The 22430-nt window shown below is 49.0% G+C and overlaps 7 protein-coding genes across 7 annotated transcripts; 3 read left to right on the forward strand and 4 right to left on the reverse strand.

Annotated features, from left to right (window-relative positions):
* Window positions 1–234: 234 nt before the first annotated feature.
* AO090005000894 (E3 ubiquitin-protein ligase HEL2) lies at window positions 235–2699 on the reverse strand (the record flags this gene model as incomplete). Its single annotated transcript, XM_023233893.1, has 3 exons — window positions 235–1870; window positions 1937–2175; window positions 2247–2699. The coding sequence occupies 3 exons, from the start codon at window positions 2697–2699 to the stop codon at window positions 235–237; spliced, it is 2328 nt and encodes a 775-aa protein (XP_023089143.1).
* Window positions 2700–3641: 942 nt separating this feature from the next.
* Window positions 3642–4770, reverse strand: AO090005000893 (SWIB/MDM2 domain protein; the record flags this gene model as incomplete). Its single annotated transcript, XM_023233894.1, has 5 exons — window positions 3642–3827; window positions 3912–3965; window positions 4021–4455; window positions 4569–4696; window positions 4761–4770. The coding sequence occupies 5 exons, from the start codon at window positions 4768–4770 to the stop codon at window positions 3642–3644; spliced, it is 813 nt and encodes a 270-aa protein (XP_023089142.1).
* A 668-nt stretch (window positions 4771–5438) lies between these two features.
* On the forward strand, window positions 5439–7864 carry EifCb (translation initiation factor eIF3 core subunit b; the record flags this gene model as incomplete). Its single annotated transcript, XM_001817848.3, has 4 exons — window positions 5439–5511; window positions 5590–5782; window positions 5844–7374; window positions 7436–7864. 4 exons carry the CDS (start codon window positions 5439–5441, stop codon window positions 7862–7864), a joined length of 2226 nt encoding a protein of 741 aa, XP_001817900.1.
* A 2017-nt stretch (window positions 7865–9881) lies between these two features.
* AO090005000891 (exocyst complex component Sec10 family protein) lies at window positions 9882–12674 on the reverse strand (the record flags this gene model as incomplete). Its single annotated transcript, XM_001817847.1, has 3 exons — window positions 9882–10152; window positions 10219–12502; window positions 12560–12674. 3 exons carry the CDS (start codon window positions 12672–12674, stop codon window positions 9882–9884), a joined length of 2670 nt encoding a protein of 889 aa, XP_001817899.1.
* A 1140-nt stretch (window positions 12675–13814) lies between these two features.
* Window positions 13815–14452, forward strand: AO090005000890 (putative pachytene checkpoint component Pch2; the record flags this gene model as incomplete). Its single annotated transcript, XM_023233895.1, has 4 exons — window positions 13815–13870; window positions 13938–14008; window positions 14062–14320; window positions 14377–14452. The coding sequence occupies 4 exons, from the start codon at window positions 13815–13817 to the stop codon at window positions 14450–14452; spliced, it is 462 nt and encodes a 153-aa protein (XP_023089141.1).
* A 1582-nt stretch (window positions 14453–16034) lies between these two features.
* Window positions 16035–17341, forward strand: AO090005000888 (ubiquinol--cytochrome-c reductase catalytic subunit CYT1; the record flags this gene model as incomplete). The annotated part of the gene is made up of 5 exons (XM_001817845.3): window positions 16035–16109; window positions 16221–16369; window positions 16490–16552; window positions 16626–17023; window positions 17076–17341. The coding sequence occupies 5 exons, from the start codon at window positions 16035–16037 to the stop codon at window positions 17339–17341; spliced, it is 951 nt and encodes a 316-aa protein (XP_001817897.1).
* Window positions 17342–17824: 483 nt separating this feature from the next.
* On the reverse strand, window positions 17825–19024 carry AO090005000887 (uncharacterized protein; the record flags this gene model as incomplete). Its single annotated transcript, XM_001817844.3, has 1 exon — window positions 17825–19024. The coding sequence occupies one exon, from the start codon at window positions 19022–19024 to the stop codon at window positions 17825–17827; it is 1200 nt and encodes a 399-aa protein (XP_001817896.1).
* Window positions 19025–22430: the final 3406 nt, after the last annotated feature.

Raw genomic sequence — 22430 nt, forward strand, 5'->3', positions numbered from 1 at the left:
GATATATCTTATCAGAATGAAATCATTCAGTTACCAATCTTCTACTTCATAATTCATAAAACCATAGCCAAGACAGACCGTTTGTTTTCCAGTTACATCGAATATCAACACCACTCCTTTTAACACTTTGTAAACTTGCGTATCACAGTTCTATTATGACTCGCTTAATAACAAAAGCTAAACAGCACAATGCCGTAGGCCTCCAATAGTAGACCAAGACAGTGATCACGCTCCTTAACCAAAATGGAAAAGAGTCTGTTTTCCCTTCTTCCCCTTGCCCTTCTTACCGCCGCCAGCAGAAGACTCCCCGAAATCGGATTCTGGTTCGCCGGGGGTACTGGTGCCTGATCCGCCTGAGGTCCAGGCATTTGAGTTCGGAGCATCTCGTCCATCCCAGCGGACACGGACCGTTCCGCGGGTGAGGCCGGCCATGAGGACATTTGGTTTAGGGGCAGCAGGGAGCGCCGGGAAAGCTTCGGCGTTGCGGGTGTTTACAGGGCGAGGGGTATTACTAGGTTTGGGGGCAGGACGAGAGGATGGGCCGGCGTAGGATGGGGCAGGGGATGCCGTGGCCCAGGGGGTGTTGTTGTTGGTTGCGGCGGTGGACTTTTTGGAGACTGTCGAGGAGAGAGGAGGGAAGGGGTTGCTTGAGGATGAGCCTGAGGGGAGGGCACCGCTCCTGCCGACGGCTGAGCGGGAGGACTGGGCGGTTGAGGATTTTAGTCGGAGGACACGTTTGCCTCCGGCACCGCTGCCGTTCACGGTGCTTGGGGACATGCCTGGTAGGACGCCACCGGGGCCTGGAAGGGCTGGGTAATCTTCATTGATGGCCCGCCAGTCATTCCAGGCCTTGAGTAGTGCGGTGCGTTTGGAGTCGTTTTCGTAGATCTCTGCAAGCTCCTTGACGAGTTTGCCTAGCTCGTTGGTGGAGGTGTCAAAGAGGGAGAAAAAGGCGTCAATCAGCTCGGTGGCTGTTAGGGCAGAGGTGCGGTAGGTGGATACTTTGGAGCGGAATTCATTCAGTTTATTCTGGTCATTACCAAGAAGATTGGCGGCACGTTCGATCACGGCTGCATGACGCAGACGGCGGGCCTGTTCCTCAGGCGTAGCAGATCCGGAATCATGACCGAGACTGAGATTCTGCAGTTCCGGCACAGGGGTGGACGCAACTGGGGGTGTTCGAGAGGCTGGTGTACGCGGGGGAGCGTGCACAGTTTGAGTATCATTACGGGTTAGTTGACCTCCGAAGCTGCGAGTTGATACTGACTGCGCACTTTGAATGGCCATTTGTCTTTGGTAAGCAATTTGGGCTCTTGTTAATGATTGTGCGGAGGACACAGGAAGAGGCTCTGAATTTGGGTCACGCCCACGACCAGCGCCACGACGTTGTCTCTGAGGTTGATACGGCGTTCTGTAGTCGAAAGATGACAGATCCACAGTTCGTGCGTCGCGTCTCGCATCCTTGGAAAGACCATTTGGATGACATTCCAATTGGTGAGCTTTCATGTCCATTTCAGATTCGAACACAACAAACTTTTTCTCCAAACACTCCTTGTCCAGGCACAGGAAATGGTCCTTCTGGAAGTGATCCTCGAGCGCATTATAGTCAATATAATACTGCTGTTGACGACTCCCGGACCGTCTATCACAAATATGACACCTTTCATGGCGATCGCGACAGTGAGCGTACAGTTCATCGTCGCCATAAAACCGTTGACGGCAGAAACCACATTCAGGGTGACCCTTAAAGCCACTCTGTTCAACGGCTCCAGGAACATGATCTCCGTACTTCTCGTGCTTGCGCAACTCCGCCACAGTGAAGAGTTCGTGTTCATGGGTGAAGACTTTCTTGTTTCGCGTACACAGATCGCTAGAAGATAAGAGCCAAATGTGAGTTACATGCCAGTTTATAGCAATTCGGAGAAGCATCACATACCACATTACTTTACCATGCTTGCTCTTAACGTGGCGATGCAGGTCTGGCCATCCCAAGCAAGCCACGTCGCAATCTGTGTCCGGGCAATTGTATCGGAGCAAGAGGACTGTGTCCTCAAAGATCTCGTTATTTTCATATTTGATCCCAAGGTTATCATCTTTCTGCGAAAAGTCCGAGTCTTTGAAATCCTGGAAAGGCTTCACATGGTCATTCGTGAAAATCACGTAGCTCGATTCAGTCTACCCCAAACGACAGACATTAGTATAACCCCAAGGTACCCAAGGTGTGTGGATCGAAATATAAAGCGTACCCGACAATGCGCACAGGCTTTGTTCTTATACAATGCTCGGAGTCTCAACGCGCAGATATGGCAAGTGCGATGATTACACGGCGCAACAGATGTATGTTCGACATTTGACGCACAGATGAAGCAAATCTCTCCATCATCGGCGTCGTCTGCGGGCGCCGCAGCTGCCTTCTTACCCTTGTCTTCTGCCACTGTAGTCGGCCCTTGAGTCGATTGTCCACTGGGCTCCGGCCCGGAATCCTTATTAGGGGCGCTGCGGTTCTGCTTATCGCGACCCCCTCCTCCTCTGCGGGGCCCACTACCCCTAGATCTTGAGCCTTTTCCGCTGCCTTCAGTCGACTGCTGCGAGTTCTCAATTCTTGCCGAAGGTTGGCCTGCTCCCCGTCCTCGTCCGCGACGACCACCACGCTTTGGTCCTTGCGATCCGGAGCCTTGTGGCGGCTGAGTGTCAGACATGGAGGGCGGATATAAAGGTGGGAGTTGGCACGACGGAAACAATTTCAATAGTGTACAGGCTCGGAAATCAGCTCCCAGGGATTAGAAGAGCTCGGCGCTCCTTCTGACACTGCGCGACAAACACTTTCCCTGCGGGGATAATGATCCTAGTGTGGCTGGTGGCAGTGAGGGGGACAAATTGACAAGCGGCGGGCGAAAATGTTGGCTGTCGGCGTGCTTAGTGAGCAGCTTTATTAAATCACTAAAAATCCCCATTTTATTTATTTAACCAGCTAATTAACTTTCCGCAATGACTCCCATCGGCGTCATTTCGACTCACACGAATTTGATATCACCGCCTCCCGACTTGAATGTCTAGAATTTCTTTTCAAATGGCTTTTTCACCGACATCTAGACTGTTAGTTGACTCGATTGACTCAAGGAATCTTCCATGCTAGTCGCTGGTTTCGTCTAATGCCAGTGGGACTATTTTCCCGTCCAAAGTACAGGTATATGGGGCCTATTTTTATTTCCCGAAAATCTGCCTACGCAGGTCCGCGGTCTACTTGAATACTGCGCATTGCTCATGCTATGTCATAATAATAATAATATGTAATGGCAGAAGACATCCCCGCAGGATTCTTCTGAAACAGCGACGGTTCTCTAGCCGACAGCATCCATCGCGCCAATCTGCAAGGCAGTACCAACTCCCGCTGGAGAAATAGCAGGTAAAGTAACAAAAGAAAGTAAGGCAATTATGTCGCCAATGAGGGTAAACTGAGTACAACATAAGATCTCGATAATCAAAATGACGGCTCCTGGTTATCATATGCGGTGCTGCAAAGCAAAATCAAAGCAAAACAAATAATAGCAAATATTCGTGAAGTATAGCGACGGGCACGACGCAAATTTTGCCCTCCCTGAAGGCTATGTATGGTGTAGGTCTCCCTCCAGATATGGAGACTATTCATCGGGGCTGTACAAATTTTGGCTGAGGATCTTTGTCATCGTAAACATATGTATGCGGTCCTGCTTAAAGACCGCGCGCATCGGTTCGTCGCAGCGGATTTGACGTCGGTCGGTGGGATCTTGAAGTTCGTGCTCGCGGATATACGCCCAGACCTTCTTTACCGTCTGGGGTCGCGAAAGCTGGGGGAATATTAGCTGCCTCTGATCCAAGTATACGGTGAAATGCGAAGGCGTCAAGCAAGCAAGACCAAAGAGAATACATACCGACTCTTCACCACCCAGCAGCGCTGACAATGCCGGTGAAAGAGTAAGCGGTTTCTGTGTGTCACTGTTAGTACTAGACATATTACTCCAAAAGTATAGTAGTGCATACATGAAATCCACCAGAGCGGTTTACTTTCTTGGAGTCCGAACTGGAGTCGACATCTGAGTCGTCCTCCGCCTTGACCTTTTTTGACGTTTTAGCCTTGGTTGTCTTCTTCTTTGCCGGCTGAACTTTACGTGCGCTAGCACCGCGAGTGGGACGGGCACGCATGTTCTCCTCCGCCTGCAACTTTGCCGCGAAAAGGGCATCCGCATCCACATCGTGATCGGGCTTTTTCCTCTTCATCGGAGGAGTTTTGTCTGATTCGCGTTCCACACTATCCGCCTGACGTTTCTGTGACTTGGAGGATTGGGCAGGGGACGAAGCCTCGACCGGTGTCGCAGAGCTGTGGCCATTGGTCGCAGGAGCAGTAGCGACCGCCGCCTCGGGAGAAGCTTCTATACCACCATTCTCGGCAAAGATGTCGAACCGTTCCATGATAAGCTGCTTAATCACAGCCTAGTCAAGAGATATACGTTAGTATAGTGTAAAATTACAGTGAAATCAAGTGATATTAATATCAATGGTTTTGCGACGTGACTTGACGCGGAACAAACCTTCTGCGGAGTAAGATCATAGCCGACCTCTTCCTGAAGCCCTTTACGGATTCGCTTCTCGGAGATAGTATTAAGGTCGCTCTTCGCCAGGATCGAGTCAATGATTGGTACATATTGGTCGCGGGCTTCTGGAGAGACTGGCGCATCGCGAATGATGTCAGTTCAGAGCGACTTCGGCGGCTTGTGCACGACCCGGGAACATTGTAGCCAGCGGAACTTACGCGACATCCTGACAACGTAGCTCGGATTACCTTCTCGTTAGGAAATACAGTGGTAATTGCTTCAATCGCTGGATTGGGCACAGTCGCAGAGTCGATAACGCTGGCTTTACAGTAGGAGAGGAGAGGTAGTGAATCGTACTGTTGGAGATCGATCGTCCAGATCTGGGCGTAGCGCTGGCGCTTAGGACCGGCGGGGCATAAGAAGGAAATCTCCAAAAAAAGGTGTAACAGAACAGGAACACAAGATAGATCAGATAAAAGCAAAAGGAAATAATGGAGTTAGCCGGCCCACAACGACCAGCACCTTGCACCCGCAATATCAAAGCAATCTGGGACGAATTGTGTTCAAGGATCGCGAACTGTTATGGATCTCCAACTGTATGTCAAGTCAGGCCGTACAGTCGGTTACGGTAAAGTAAGGTTTACTAACACTGGAGGTTATGCGGGCGACTGGGGTCGGTCGGGACTCGTCACGTGAAGAAAACACGGCTGAGTCAGCGCGTTCGCACACAGAAGCGGCTGTGGTTGGGATTTGTTCTTTTTGCCCTAAAACCAGGCAAAACGGGGACGACCAGCAGAAAATCAGAGCGGCTCTCTCACTCTCGATTCCTCTCCACCCCCATCGCCCTCGAAACGCCCCCCAGCAATCATGGCGCCCAGTTTCGATACCCTGTCCGAGCAGGATCTCCACGAAGAGGAGGAGGAGGAGATTGACTTCTCCGGTGAGTGCGATTCTTTATCATTCGTCTCTTTTTAGGTCCCGTGCCCCTCTTCGCTAATACCGCTTTTCCGATTTTTAGATCTCAAGGAGCAGTTTGAAGTGAAGCTCGAGGAGGGCTTGGATACATTTATCGTCATCGATGGACTCCCGATCGTGCCGGAAGAGAGCAGACAGAAGCTTATCAAATTCTTGCTGAGGAAACTCAACGCGGTCGGCCACACCTCCGAAGATGCCGTTTTCATGCCAACCAACGACAAGAACATGTCCGAAGGGTACGTACCGGGGAAATACTGGTAATGAACGAAGGAAAGGTTTAATGTTTCGTTTGTGCAGTTTCGCCTTTGTCGAATATGAAACCCCCGAACAAGCCATTGCCGCAGTCAAGCAGCTGCACGGAACACCTCTCGACAAGAAGCACACCCTTGCCGTGAACAAATTGATGGATATTGATCGCTATGGTCGTGAAGGACGCATCGATGAGGAATATAAGCCCCCAACTGTCGAACCTTTCAAGGAGAAGGAGCACCTCCGCTCATGGTTGTCCGACCCCAACGCCCGTGACCAGTTCGCCCTCTACCGTAATGACAAAGTTGGCGTGTTCTGGAACAACAAGAACAATCCGCCAGAGAACGTCGTCGATCGTGCTCATTGGACACAGCTCTTCGTTCAGTGGTCCCCCAAGGGTACATACCTTGCATCCGTCCACCCCCAGGGCGTGCAGCTCTGGGGCGGTCCTGCTTTCTCGAAACAGAAGCAGTTCCCCCATCCGTTTGTTCAGCTCGTCGAGTTCTCGCCAGGTGAGAGCTACTTGACCACCTGGTCTTCCCGCCCCATTCAGGTTGAAGAGGGTCACCCTGTCTTGTCCTTCGAAGAGGATGGAAAGAACATTATCGTTTGGGATATCGTCTCTGGAAAGCCTCTGCGTTCCTTCGTTTCTCATGATCTCGCCGGCGGCCCTGTTGAGGGCGATGCTGCCCCGAAGAAGAAGGTGCAGTGGCCCGCTTTCAAGTGGTCCGCTGATGAGAAGTACGTCGCAAGAATGCTCCAGGGCCAGTCTATCTCTATCTACGAGTTGCCTCGGATGAACTTGCTGGGTAAGACTTCCGTTAAAATTGATGGAGTCATGGACTTCGAATGGTCGCCAGCAACAGTTACCCGTGATGGTGTCAAGCAATATGAACAACTCCTCTCCTTCTGGACTCCTGAAATTGGTAGCAATCCCGCAAGAGTCGCCTTGATGAGCGTTCCATCTAAGGAGATTGTACGAACCCGTAACCTGTTCAACGTCTCTGATGTGAAGCTGCACTGGCAGTCTCAAGGTACCTACGTTTGTGTCAAGGTTGATCGTCACTCCAAGTCCAAGAAATCGATGGCTACCAACCTTGAGATTTTCCGGGTGCGCGAGAAGGGTGTTCCTGTTGAAGTTGTGGACAGTCTCAAAGACACCGTGATCAACTTTGCATGGGAACCCAACGGTGGACGTTTTGTCCTGATCACTACGGGTGAAGCCCCCAGCGGTGCTGCTGTTCTCCCCAAGACCTCTGTATCTTTCTTCGCTCCTGAAAAGAAGGGCCCCCAGGCTGGTAACTTCAAGCTTGTGCGCACCATCGAGAAGAAGACGAGCAACGCTATCTACTGGTCCCCCAAGGGCCGTTTCGTCGTTGTCGCCACAGTTCACTCTCAATCGAACTTCGATTTGGACTTCTGGGATATGGACTTTGAGGGTGAAAAGGCTGAGGGTGAGAAGGATCTGGCCGCCAACCTCCAATTGATGAAGACCGTGGAGCACTACGGTGTCACAGATATCGACTGGGATCCTACAGGTCGCTACGTTGTTAGCAGTGCTAGTGTGTGGACTCATTCGGTAAGACCCCTGCATCGTGCCTAGTTTGATTAAGAATTTGTTACTAACATCTTTTTACTAGATGGAAAACGGCTGGAACATTCACACTTTCGCCGGTCAGACCCTCGCTGAGCACCCTACCGATAAATTCAAGCAGTTCGTTTGGCGTCCTCGCCCACCCACTCTTCTTAGCAAGGAGGAGCAGAAGCAAGTGCGCAAGAACCTCCGTGAGTACTCCAAGGAGTTCGACGAGGAAGACAAGTATGCTGTCGACATTGCCAACACCGCCGTTGTCGAGACGCGCAAGCGCGTTCTCAACGAGTGGGTTGCCTGGCTCCGCCGGGAGAAGGAGCTCATGGCCGAGGAGAAGGATGCGTACGGTATCCCCGAAGATGCAGACGATGCCAAGGTTGCCAAGGACGCTCCCCCTGTCTCCGAGGACCAGGGCGAGGCCGTTGTCGAAGAGATTGTGGAAGAGATTGTGGAGGAGAACGAGGAAGTTATCGGTTGATTGGGTCATGTCTTTCGTATCTAATGTCACTTTCTATTTTATTTTCCTCATTTCTACATCTTGCCTGTCGATATCCTCACCCTCTTCTTCGAAGCGCCGCCCGCTTCTCCTCCTGTGAGCTTGTTTCTGTGATCCGTTTGGCTTTGTTCCAGCCCAAGGACGTTTGGAACTTCAAAAAGTGAATAGATGTGTATTGCGTATCTCCCAACTGGAGTGTCATGTGCGCAACAATGGTAGCATGAGAGATGACACAATAGGCCGGCATATTGCAAGGCTAACGAAGTAAGATGTTCTTATATAAATCGTCGTCAGTTGGTGTTTGCAAAGAAACAATTCTTCTATATTATTCATTGGCTATCCAAACATACCATCATCTAGCCCATTACCATCAAAATCAATACTCCAACCCAGACCCAAATCCACCCACAAGCCATAAACGTTCGATCCGCGCCACTCGCCCCAGTACTAGCAGGAGGGCTTCCAGAGTCCGTCGGGTACGGTCCAGAATACGTACTTGCCGACTGCACATTCACTCTAAAGAGCCCATTCTCACCACCAGCAGTCCTACTAGTCCCCATCACATTCCCAGGCGGCGAATACTCGCAAACAACATACCATCCCTGAGCCCTCGTATAGGACCCCGTATCCCCGCGCTTCTCATTCTCGTCAGTCCCGTTGCCGTACCCGCAGTCAATAGCCGCACATCCAACATCTGTCGTAGCCCTCCAAACCAACTGCGTAAAATGCCCCGTCTCTTCGGTAAACCCCGTCGGTTTCTTGAAATCGTACATACGACGTTCGTCACCCCATGCGAAGACCGCGGCTGAGGCATTCTGGTATCCGAAGGCGAGGTTCTCGCCATATGGACCGTGCTATATATATATCTTTCGCATAAGTACAACGAACCCTTTCACTACTTCCACTCCCTCTGTACAACATCTCAACCAAAAAAATAACACAGAAAAGACAAACAGATAGATAGAGCAGGAAAGTAGGACGTACGGAATGTTTCCATTTACAGCCCTCGGCCCAATCTTTCGCATACCGAGTCAAGGTCTCGTTCCAGACGAGATCGCTCGCGTTATGCTCTTTGCGGTAGGTGTTGCTCGATGAGAGAATTGTGTCTCTGAATACCTCAGGTGATGTATAGGAAGGTGGGTGTGGTGATGTTGGCGTTGCTGTTACCAGAATTGTTGTCTGGATTGTTTGTTGGGTGTTTGCCAAGTTGGCGAGTATGAGGATGAGCATGAGTTGGAGACAAGGTGTTGAGCATCGTATGGGATTGGTGTGTTTGAAAGATGGGATGATAAACATTTTGTGACTCTATAGTCTTCCTTTCTTTGGGGGAGTTGGTCTTCCGTTCTAAGGTGTCTGTATGGTTGCGGGCTGTGGTGCTAGTATGGTTGATCATATACTATGGCATGACTCAGTTATGGAGCCACTGGGGAATGTGATTAATCAGGTTTAATAGCAGTGTTGAGGAAACCAGTAGATCTGAAACCGTGTTAGATTAATTAGATGAGTACGTGCTTTATTCGTAGCATGGAGTCAATACTCTGCACTTCAGTTATGGGATTTTGGACCAACACCAAAAATAACCTCAGGTAAGACCACGATGAGATGACACATATTCCCTGCAATCGGGCCTTTTTATAGGAGAAAGTTGCTGCAGGTGAGATGGAGGCTTGAGAAACGAGTGGCCGAGAGGTGTTTGGTCACCAAATAAACTGCTTCCACAGCCGCTCACTGACGTCAGGCTTTTTTCAGGCGCCAATATTTACTACGAGAGAAAGTAGATAAAATTTCCGGCAGAAAATAACTCAAGTCTACGTCTAGAAGAAAACTATATCGGCTATATAATTGCTAGTGTCGTTCAAATCGTAGTTTCCGGGCGATCCGGAGCCCTATAGTAACATATCCAGTTGTCCACCGATGTATATATGCAACGCGAAAATGGGGTATTTTCCTTTAAATTTACAGGTCGTAATGCCGTGGGTATATTCGAAAGTCCCGTTCATCACATAAGATTGCACCCAATCCCATACATGGCTCGTTCCACATCTCGTTTCACCTGATACCAATCTGCCCGTCGTTCGGCGAACTCGCACACATCTTCAACCGTCCAGATGCCTTGAAACCGGCCCGAGTCTGCGATAATAGTAGCGAGCTCCTTAGCGTCCGAAGGGTCGATTAGATAAATCTGAGAAAGTTCCCGAAAAGCTTTGAAGTAGACAAGAAGCTCATTGTTTTTGAATCTCTGAATAAATTTGAAGTAGTGGTTCATATCGCTAGGCTATGTCAGCGAGGCAATGCCATTAGGACCTAAGATTAGGACCTAAGAAAAGTAGCCTTACCTGATGAGTTTTAAGGATCCCTCAACGCTAATTCTTTGACGTTTCAAATGCTTGCACAGGGCAGTAAAAAGACGCAACCCAATCTCTTGGTTAAAAACGTCAAGTGTGCTCTTGTCCGTACCCCCAACGAGCATTTGGGTATGCGAGGAAACCACATCAACCACGGCAACTGCCGCTTCAGACACGCTTACATCCATAGTTTGCCGGTATGGGTCTGTGGACACACTCGGGTTGAAGTCTGTCGCTAATTGTCGTGTCGCCAGAATGTAGTCTACTTCCTCCATGAGAACATCAATTCCTTTATTGAGTCCTGCAGCAACCCGTTCATCGAGATTCTGCTCAAACTTCTTCTTCTCTTTAACAGCGGGGTCAACAAAGTCGTTACGATCAGTCAGCTTCTTGCCAATGAGTTCTTGCTCATAAAAGACATCGATCATCTGGAGAATGAGATCACCAACATTCACGAGCTCCAAGAAGGTCACTAAGGGTTCAACACCCGACTGATCGCGCTCTCCTTGTTCGCGAGGACGATAATTAGATAGATGGTCGACTGCTTTATTAAAGCCGACAATAAGATGACGATGCCCTAGAATCCGTACCAGGGCAACAAATATCGCCTCACATTGCTGCTTCGCAAGGGCACCGGTGTCCCCTCCGATCTGCACAAATTGAGCAGCTCTCTCCAAGCCCGACTTTGCAGCATGGACTAGGCTCAAGGCGACTTCGATGCTGAACAGGGAACGGATGCCTTCCATTTTCGATTTCATAATAGCGGCCTTGGCTGCAAGTTCCGTGGTAGGCGCTTCGGTTACAGGAGTTGTAGGCATGGAAATGGTCGAAAATCGGTTCTGGCCCTTCAAAGCCGAGGCGTCGCCAGCAGAAGTCTCCTCGTCAGACTTTGACTCATTTGTTTTGGTCCCTGAAAAGCTCGGAAGAAGGTTGACGGGGGCCATGATGACTTTCTTGAAGGAAGTCAGGAAGTCCTTCTTATCGGCTTGTCTATTTATATTTGACATTAGAAATGACTCCGTCGAGGCAGCCTGTTCAGAAAGCTGTCTATCCCACTCATCCACTGCGGCTTCGGAGCATTTCCGAAAATGGTCCAATTCCTCTGCAAGGTATAAGTCCATATGCGGCTCGTATACTTTAGCAATGACATGTTCCAAGAACTCTTCGAAGTTAACAGCTGAACTTTGAATTGGTAACAGGGTATCAGAGAGATTCATGCATTGGGCGAATGTGCTCGAAACTGCGGTCAAATAAGATTCTTTGTTGATACGGTGCAATTCATCAAATATCGCGGTCAAAAAAGGGTACAGCACATCTTGGCCGACCTTCGCAATGAATGGTAACGCAACCTTCAGCGACGGGGGAAAGGCGCGATTGATGATTGCAACTTCTTCATTGTAAGCAACACTCAGACGGGTAAAGAATGCCTGCGTCTGGTCAAGCTTAACGCTTTGAGATGATGCATCAATGCAGTCCCCTGGCTTACCATAGTCCGACCTTCGCGTGACAAGATGGTTATGGTGGATAAAGAGCTCAACAGCTGCAGCCCCACCGTTCAACGTATAGAGAACGTGGGCATATTGCCGCATTCTATTGTCGATGTCTTCGGTCTCGTAACCGTGTCTAAATTCCTTGATAGCGGCTGTTTCAAACATTGAGATAGCTTCCTGCAGGTGTGACAACCTCTCATGCCAGCCCTCCGTCAAGTCACATTTGGCAAAAGATTGTAATTGAAATAGAATCCGAGCTTGGTGCTGTGGGTCGGTATATTTCTTAAACAGCAAATTATCTGGAGAGGCTCCTTCAGTGGTAATATCGTTGTAAAAAGGCGCAAGAGCAGCATGAACCTTGCCGTACTCATTGCGAGCTTCCCCGCGCACTGATCTAACCTGCTGTAATGCCCCCAAGACTGAATCATCTTCCAGTTCGTTCGATTTTCCAGTGGTAGCAGGTGTAGACAGCGTTATTTGATCGAAGCCATCAGACAGTGTTTTGAGACTTATTTGAGGTTTATTTTCCGTGCCTGCGCCCACGAGAGATGATCGCTGAGATTGCTCGGCAGCTTCTTTTTGCCTAACGCTCTCAACATCCGCAATAGTCCCAAATGCTTCTTCAACGTGTTTCCTAGCTTCCAATTCGTTCCAGCAGCCCATGCGTCTCAGCCACTGTACCCATCTTGTGTCATCGTAAGCGATCTCGCGCAAAAGTTTCGACGATCGTGCTACTCGAATCAGGTCGACTGGGGAAAGATAATCTAAGACTGAGGACATGATCTCTGCTACTCGTTAGCTATACTGTATATTGCTTTTTCTTCGGCCAAGGTCGAGCATACCAGCTGGGAGGGCAGCCCTGGAGACTTCGTCCATGGAGGCCATTCTGACCGAAGCCAGCACGTCCCTGCGTGGTTTCCCACCGACTCCGGTCCCATTGCTCACTTTCGGTGGCATCTTGGCTTCTATAGTTATGCATCGAAAGAGAGGAAAGATCCTTGGATTCTCGATCGAATGGGTATTGCCGAAAGCTCGGACGGCCAAAGCAGTTCCCACCGACTAGTTGGCTCCGCGGGGCAATGCACACGATTGAGGCAAGAACTGAGACTATCGTTCTAAATAGCAACAACTAGGGTATATGTTTATAGGTAAAATAACTCATCGTGAAAAAAAGCGCCCAGACCTAATGTACGGACCATTGATGTCTTGCACACCCATGACTATGGCGGTACTTAAAATGGACCCCAGAGTTTCCAATGGATCGGCCGGAGGCTTTCCCTTTCCGGTGAACCAGCCATAAGGGACCAACTCCACGTGATTGAGGGGTCTACAGTAAACAAATGACCGGATTTGAAATTGTTGACTTATATATCAAATGGAAACATAAGTTCCGGTTCGTATATTCAAATATGATCAACGCTTGGATGTCGGTCCCATAAAGAAGGGAAAACCCATTGCATGTTCTTGTGATGTTGACAGATGAGAACCACGCTTAATTGGCACGGAGGATTTATTTATACTTAGTAGATAGACTTTGTCACCGTCGTGTGCATCTCTCTCTTTGTATAATGAACTTTGAAATCGGAATTGCAGAACTGAAAAGTGTCAGGCTTTCTATATTGATAATAGTCTGGTAGTAACATTGGAAGGTGGCAGGCTGGTTTTTTATCATCCGCTTCGGCGGATACGGCTCGCTGGTTTATCAATTGCATGTAAGAGGGTGGACAAGACTGTGCATACATCCTGTATGTCCTCTAAGCAATATTACGCAAACTTAAAGTAGGTCAACTTAGTCCTAGTTGGTAATGAATGAATTCAAAGTTCTAGTACCACTTTGCTGGTCATATGGAGAGAGATCTGGGCGGTGGAATGTCGGTATACTGTTGGTATATTGTTGTATGTCACGGGAAAAGGCCTACTGAGCTACAATTTCCATGACTACAGTTGAACCCAGCCCACGCCGTTTCTTCGCCATATTGTTTTAGTGTGTACTCTCCCTCCCCTGGTTTTATCCTGCTTTACGATAACTCCCACGCAACATAATCTTTGCTAGCTGTTTCCCCTACATAATGGAAGTCTTTCAGCAGCCAATCCTACATGTCGAAGCGCGTGTCAAGAACAACAGAGATGGCATCATTATTCGCACTGATCTGGTACTTTACCCTTAGTGTACCTGCCGTGAATCTCTCGAGGGTTGCAAGACTTAAATTAGCAGATTAGGGAAGAGGTCACAAAATGGCTAATAGCTAATTTCGTGGTTCTCAGCCTCGGACAGGAAATATCTTCCTTTGGTACGAGTGCCTCCTCGGCGAAAAGTTACAAACAGTCACTAATAATAAATCAGAAGGCCTGAGCGACTCACATGCTCAAGTCATAGACTCTGTGGTCGTCACCGAGTGCTCGGGAGAAGATATGGAATCCGGCGCATATAGACTCCAACAAGTTGAACTTGATGTCCAGGCGTATCAGCTTCGCGCGGCATTCGAGCAAGAAAGCTCCCAACAAACCCAACCTTTGGAGGAATCCATGGACAGCAAGGACGAAGATTCAAAAGCAAGGGTACTCAACCTACCAAGCAGAGAGCTGGACGGACTATGGGAGTCGTATGATAAGTTCGATGACTTGATATATGTGTGATATTAATTCAAATGTGTCGTAGATTGCTGTTTGACCAGCCGCTTAAATCTATGTTGCTTCGTGCAATCACCAGGATGGGTGAGGACTTTAAAGAGTGATTGCGGTTTAGTAACCTCGGCTAACTGCTCCTTCTAGTATCATACTCTTCTCGGAAACTCAACAGATGGACGATCAACTGGAATAGATTAATTCTTTTGTGGGGACCGCCAGGAACAGGAAAAACAAGCCTCTGGTGCGCTAGTCAAAGCAGTCCCGAGTTATTCGAAGCTGAGATAGTTTAGTCGTGGCCTCTCTCAGAAACTTGCAATACGCATTGGAAAACCGTACCCCCAGAGTAAGCTGGTTGAAATAAACGCTCACTCACTTGGTAGCAAGTTCTTCGGTGAAAGCGGGAAGCTGGTAAGCAAGACCTTCGAGAATATTGAGTCGTTGCTTGAAGAGGAAGAGGATACCTTTTTCTGTGTGATCATCGACGAGATAGAAACACTCGCGGCTCGAAGAGAACGAGCGCTGGGTGGGAACGAGCCATTCGATGCTGTACGTGCGGTCAATGCACTTCTCACAGGCTTGGATAGATTGAAGACACATGCCAATGTTGTTGTAATTTGTACGAGCAACTTGGTCACGGCTCTGGTAAGTATTCCATCGGATCAATCAACAATGCACGTTCTGAGTCCGAGAAGCTGATGAAATACATCGCAATTGCGCAGGACCAAGCTTTCCTCGATAGGGTCGATATCAAGCAGTTCATACCATATCTGTCCAACAGAGCTATATACGGAATTTACAAAGAATGCCTGGAAGAATTGAGTCGGTGTGGGATCATTGAGGGAACCTCGTTTGATGTCGTTCAAGTAAATCCCGAGAATCCCCAGACGGCACTTCAGTATGTGGAGCAGGCTACGGAGATTCTACTGCTACCTACATTTGATGAGATGCTCCTCAACTATCAGATGTTCCCGGACGCTGTTCCCAAGCAGCTTGGTGACGCAGCATTGGAGAGCATGGTGAGTAATAAATGCCCCTTTTCGTTTCTTTCGCAATGATTACTGGGTATACGTTACAGAAAAGCACTCCTAACGCTCTCATCAGAATCTCAGTGGGCGGACTGTTCGACGACTACCTGCTTTGTCTTTAGTGTTGTATAGTAAGCGTGCCCGATGTAATACTCGGGAGGCCGTCCATGCTTTGCGTACGGGGATTATGTCGGAAATTCAAGCCAAGGCGGAAGCACAATGAAGGGCAAGACCACACAGAAGAAGAGGACGTGGGGTATGAGATTCTCATATCAGCAATTGGCGTAGGACATGGGTCAATAAGATCTTCAAGAATGCAGTACAAGAAAGAGAGACGAATTTCGAACAGGTAATGGCATCATTGTAGTTGTCGGGTTTGTTTGGCTGTCATCATGTGGCTGCTGATTTATGGATCGAATTTTGTTGTTCCGAAAAGTCGCGGTTTTCACCGAAGGTAGTTAGAGCCGTGGTGCCAGCCAATCAGCGGAAGGGTTTAGCCAATTCCAAACCCAAGAGAAACTTGACCGTCCGACAACCTCAACTTCACCTCCAAAAGCACATTCTCCAGTGCGCACCACGACCCCCTCCCCCTCCCCTCTCCTTCTTCCTGGCTATTGTGCCTTCCTGATTATCCATTGATCAGAGGGTTCTTGATATCATCAGTATGCTGGCACGTACTGTCTCGCGCAGCGTGCCCTTCCGGGGTATCGCACGGCAGTCCTTGAACAGAGCATCCACGGTACGCACTTCTCTGATATCTGACGCCCATTGGGCTCTAGATACGAGGGCAATTGTTTTAGAATTTGTTCTGGAGGCTTTTGCAAGGGCTCACCACTGATGAATTGTCCAGCGTGCGTCTTCTTCCGCCGCCGGTGCCGAATCCGCCAGCTCCCCCTTCCACCTCACAGTCACTGCGTCCGTCGCAACCGCCGTCGCCGTCGGATCCGCCGCCTATCTCTATGGACAGGAAGCTTTTGCATCGACCCCTGCTGAAGAAGGGTGAGTGGATTGGTTAGATATTGGTCGAGCTTGAACACCCATTTGTCCTCTCCGTTGCCCCGACCGAATCGTGATCTCAGCAGCTGAGACCTTGATATGGCTGACACATCTGAATTAAAGGTTGCACCCTACCAACTACCCTTGGGAACATGCCAAGTGGAACAAGACCTTCGATCATGCGGCGTGAGTACTCCTAGAACTGGATCGACCCTTCTTTCGAACAAAAGGAAGTTCTTGCTTACATATTGTCCCTCAGCCTCCGTCGTGGTTTCCAGGTCTACCGTGAAGTCTGCGCTTCCTGCCACTCCTTGACTCGTGTTCCCTGGCGTTCGTTCGTTGGTGTCATGCACACCGTCGATGAGATGAAGGCCATGGCTGAGGAGAACGAATACGACACCGAGCCCAACGACCAGGGCGAGATCGAGAAGCGTCCCGGAAAGCTGTCGGACTACATCCCTGCTCCTTACAAGAACGAGGAGGCTGCCCGGGCTGCCAACGGTGGTGCTCTGCCCCCTGATCTTAGCTTGATCGTCAAGGGCCGTCACGGTGGCTGCAACTACATCTTCAGTCTGTTGACTGGTTACCCCGACGAGCCCCCAGCTGGTGCCACTGTCCAGGAGGGCATGAACTTCAACCCTTACTTCCCTGGAACCGGTATGTTTCGGAAAATTCCCTATGAATTTTGATTAGTCTAACCATGTTGTAGCTATTGCCATGGGTCGTGTCCTCTTCGATGGTGTTGTTGAGTACGAGGACGGCACTCCTGCCACCACCTCCCAGATGGCTAAGGACGTTGTTGAATTCCTCAACTGGGCTGCCGAGCCTGAGATGGACGACCGTAAGAAGATGGGTGTCAAGGCCATTGCCCTCCTTACCGGTCTCTTCGCTGTCAGCGTCTGGGTTAAGCGTTACAAGTGGTCTCCGATCAAGACAAGGAAGATTGTGTACAGCCCCCCTGTCTCCCGGCGCTGAATGATACAACGGACTATATGAATTGCAAAAAGTGAGAGATCGGCGGCCAGAGAACCTTGAAAATAATCGACCCCAGCCTTATTAGGTTTGGTCACGTCGCCGTCCCTTCATCAGTCGCTCTTATGTATGGTCTGGCCTCCGCTTGTTTTGTTAGATGTTATTCAGGACACCTGTATCTGTACCCTAGATATTTTTCTCCTTTGAAAATCTTGTTTGAAGACCCAATGTCACTATTTCCTTTGTCTACTTTCATATACGAACATGCTTCATTACGCGGGTAGAACTCTTTTGCCTGGAGCGAGGTAATTTTGTCGATGCTGGCTTCGCCTCGGCAGTTGCCATTGTTGCATTCCAACGATAGTCGAACAGTTCTAAGGCAGGTATGTAACAAAGGAGGGTCGGGAATTGTACTTAAAATCTAATATATTCGGGTCTTGGATCGGTCCTGATTATATATATAAATTGATAATTAAATCATCTATCCTATTCTAGAGTTCGTTCACCATCTCCAAAAAGCGGACGAAATATGGTTTCGTAAGAACCCCACATTGCGGTTATTATGATATCCGACAGCTTCATCAACCAATGCGGACTGCGACCATCCGGACCGGCAAGAATCCTTGAGAGTCTGAGCATCAGGAGCATAAGTGGACCCCACGTTACTAAAAATATCGACTTGCCTATCTTTTGACGAACAGTTGTAATACGATATGTTGGTACTCGAGAGAGATGCGTTCGATAAGAGACAGGGAGATTATGCTCGGCTGCCCCTGTGAGGATCAAATTAAGGTAGCGAGCGGATGGCTGAGAGTAGCCAGGCTTCCGCACAGCGGGCCCAGATCGCGGGACGAATGAATGTGTTCGCTGTGCATAAGCGCGCCGGGATATCTCGTCTAGGCTCGTGACAGGAGCGAGAAGGGTATGTGCCTTGAACGGTTTCGATTCTGGACAGTCAGGAATAGGCTCGGTTGGGTCGTAAGATTCAGCGAATGGATAGCAGTCTATAACGATGTCCTTGTATCCATTCCCGCCTCCTTCTGTCGCTATTATGCGAGCGTAGTCGGTAAGAGTGACCTCGTACACAACACCGACGAGAGGATCATCGGGTAGATAATCATGCTCTCGTTGTGAAATGAGCACCGTCTTTTCCGATGTTAGATCGCCTTCCAAATCACTATCTGTGATATCGGCTGTATCCGTTCCCTTGCATGAGGCGTCGCGGAATTGACTCGCTGCGAAGCAAGGCTCGAGGTACGGTAGTCCAGGGAGATCGAAGGTTAACCGTAATTCAGGCACGATGACGTTGATCTGAGAGAGGGGTTTAATGCCTCGCATCCCCAGGAACGTCTTCGAAGCCAGATTTGAGCCATAGGCTAGGTATAGGACAGTTTCCTGCGGAGGATACGGTTCGCTTTGGTCATCGTGTCGACTGAGAACTTTAGGTAGGTGTTCGGTAAGGTGTTCGTCTCTCTCGAGGGAATGTTCCGCGACTGACGCTCGCCGTCTGTTAGATGTTGTCTCGGGAAGGTGACAACTCGTCGCTTCGGATGTTGTATTCTTGCTGCGGGCCCCAGGAATCAGTTCCCATAACCGCTCGAATGTGCCACGTATTGATGAGGCTGATGGAACGACGACATCAGAGCCATCTTCCTTGAGCTGATTTTCAGGATATGATACACCCATGTTAAGATAACCTGCTAATGATCAATTGAATGGAGAAATTGTGATATAGGAAACCTCAGCCGCAAGGCGAGTCCGCTACAATTTAAGGGTTAGTCAACCTCGTGTCGGGGAATAAGCAGACCAATCATCATGCCGTCTGGCTATCATGCTTCTCCTTCCACGTAAACACTTAATGGCCTATTTTGTGTCCAAGGATGGATATTAGAGTCGGGGCGCGGAGCGAACGATTGCCGACTCGGATCGGATCTTTCATAGACCGTGCTTGATTACAATACCAGACAGATCACATTGGTAATCAAGCTCATGCCTCGTTGACTCTTCTCCTGAGAGAATTGGTACGAATAGCAGTCGCGAACAGTCCGTAAGTAATGGATATCGAACTGGGTAAATGATAGCTTAAATAGTATGGAACTTCCAATGAGCTGCGATGGTGCCATCTGCGCTACAATGTCAAAATCTGGGGTTTTATGCTTATGGTGTGTTGCACCTCTTCCAAGGGTTCTTGGCAGAGGGCCCTGGCACTTGCCCTCTTTTAGTGGATCCGTCCAGTAAATAAAGGACTCCTCTTTCTATCCTCTCACTAACAAAGTTTTCAAACAAGATGGTGTTCAACAATTGTGCCCAGAATTTGCAGACACACAGGTCACAAACTTAGCGTTTCGTCAAATATTGACACTCTAAATATTGGAAAATATACAGTAGTTCGGGCGAAATATGTCTGTAAGATATGGGACCCTTTGATAAATTCTGGTTCTTCTATAATACTGGGTTGGCTCTGGTGGATACATAAGTCAAGCTCCTGAAGCTCATGTCTTCTAAATCATAATCAGACCTGCGACGAGCCAGGCTCTGTTGCGCCTTCCATGGAAACCTCACAGAAGAACGTTCAGCGGATGCTGTCGTGAGTGAGAGTTTGCACTTTGAGAAGCTCTGTAAGTCCAACGACTCATAGGACCTTCCCAAATTTGTTTGTAGACTTAAGTTTCCTGTTTGATTGACAGGATCATGTGATGGCACAATCACTTCTATACACACACACCAGCATTCTCTATGACAATTACCCTTATGGAAAGGACTTTTCATTCACAGGTTTCTATCAGCTCATAAGCACAAAATGGAAACGTGTTTCGGCGCAGACAACGATGACCAAAACTCCGTTTATATGGCAGAGCTGAACTTAGTCACTCAACTAAGAAATGCAGCTACAGAAACCGAAGGAGATGTGGGAATACAGTCAGTGCCACGGGATCAGACGTATCTCTATGTTTCATCGCTTAACAGTATGTAGTTTTTCGGGTGAAACGGTTGAGCACTTGTTACGCGATGAAACCCCTCTAGAGATCAATAACGTCAACGAGATCGAATTGAGCGTTTCAACAACAAAATCCAAAACTCAAAGATCGTCATCGGCCGTGGTGTCTCTGGACACGGCAGAGGTGGTAGTAAGGAAGTCCAAGCGCATTTCTGAGGCGAGGGCCCGGTCCAACGAGTCAGCCGCAACTGCGAGCCAAAATAGGCAACTAATGAACAGGAATAAGCCAAGCACCTTGTCCTTTAGCAACAGAAATAACCCCCAGTTGTCTAATACGCAGGAATCGTTGATTTTTCATACTCGAAGAGCCTATAGAAGGGTATATGCTGCCCATCGTAAGGCAGCCGTCGACTGGGATGAAGACCTGCGCCCGAGCGGCGAGTCGGAACTTAGCAAGGGAGACGAACTTACACCGGTGTCTTCGCCGACTTCTGGAAAAAGAACAGCATTTTATAAGAAACCGGTTATGGACCAGAAAGGGATCCGCGAAGCAAGCTCTTCTGCTGGGAATCGCCGGAGGCCACTAGCACAAAGGACCGGCAGTGCTATTAAGGAAAGAGGCTGTATATCAAAGGCTGTATCTTACGACGTGAGCGTCAACAAAGCGATTGAAGTGCCTGGATATAAACGTGGGCTGAGGAACCTCGAGAATATTGGAATCCGAAATGAAGACCACAGTAGCTCATCGGACAGTGAACATTCCGTCTCTGGAAAATGTGCAACGGATGATGGTAATCTCATTGAGATCTTAGCGAAGGGTGAAACTTCTTGGCTGAAAATCGAAGAGCATAGTCAGCATGCGCCAGTGCCTAACCTCGCCGTCCATAGCGGCGACGATCATGGGGATGATGCACACGCTCATGTCACAGATTCTGATGCTTCTGGGCCCTCACAAACACCTCCTAAACCTCGGTTACTAGGGGCAAAGCGTATAGGGAGAGGCCAGAGTATTGGTGGAAAGCTCGCTGCAGCTTTCCAACTAGAGGAAGCGTTATCACGATGTAAACGATATCATAACCATGGACATGATGCACCTCCTGATCGCAAGAGCCAGAGCAACCCTGAAGCAGCGACATCATCAGCCCCATCCATTGAAGTACCTCCTAGAGAAAAACTACTTGCTGAACCAATTTTATCAGAAAATGATGAGGATGAGGATGGCCACTATGTGGTCCCGCGAAGCTCAGATACAGATAGACTGAACCTTTTTATAGGCCAGAAACGCCCGGAAGAAGTACGGGAAACAAAGCAAAATAACAGCCAGGGGGTTTTAAGAGAGACCGAGATGATATCGGCTAGCATAGAAACAGTAGCCTTGGGTGACGGGCGATGGGAAACTAGAGCAGGAGCAGATGGATTCATGTCTCCTACCAATTCGAGACAAAGCCCACGTCATGCTCAACCACGTTGCGGAGACACCCCAATTATCCGATCTGATCACAGCAGTTCAATTAGCTCTAGCGAGGCGGCTAGAAGTAAATCGTGCAGCGGAAGCGACGAGAGTGCTCTTGGTCCTGAGAGTTCTGGTATAATGAGAGCAGTTATATCAGGCCACAGTGTCCCAGTTTCCACCAAATCTCTTCTGCCCCACGACAGTCAACAGGCGCAGGAGCGCACTGCGGAGCATCAAAGGACGACACCAAGAAAGAGTATTGTCGATCCATATGGAAGCCCACGACTCCTATCACATATGGAGAATAAACTTATAATTTCTGATGGTACGGTACATTGCGAAGGCCAATCTGGACAGCTGACACAAGATGTAAAGCAAAGCCCAGCTAGAAGCATTGTTGAAGAGTCTGGCTATGATGGAAGTATTGAAGAGAGTTTCGTTGAAGTGCCCGATGCTAGAAACACGCTGGCTACCACTACGTGTGGTGAGAGTTATGGCGTGCGCATAGGAGACCCGTTCGCACAAGGGCCCATTTTACCAAAGAGCTGTGAGGGCCAGACAAGGAGCGTCCGCCGGAATTTCTTTAGAGCAGCCTCAGAACCCCATAGGCAACACAGCCGAGTTGATATTGCGGGCCAGGGTCCATATCAATCCCTGTCGCAAGAAGAGCTGTCCTCTATTGATCCCCCCTGGGATACAGC

Source organism: Aspergillus oryzae, chromosome 1 (genome assembly GCF_000184455.2).
Source record: "Aspergillus oryzae RIB40 DNA, chromosome 1".
NCBI lineage: Eukaryota > Fungi > Ascomycota > Eurotiomycetes > Eurotiales > Aspergillaceae > Aspergillus > Aspergillus oryzae.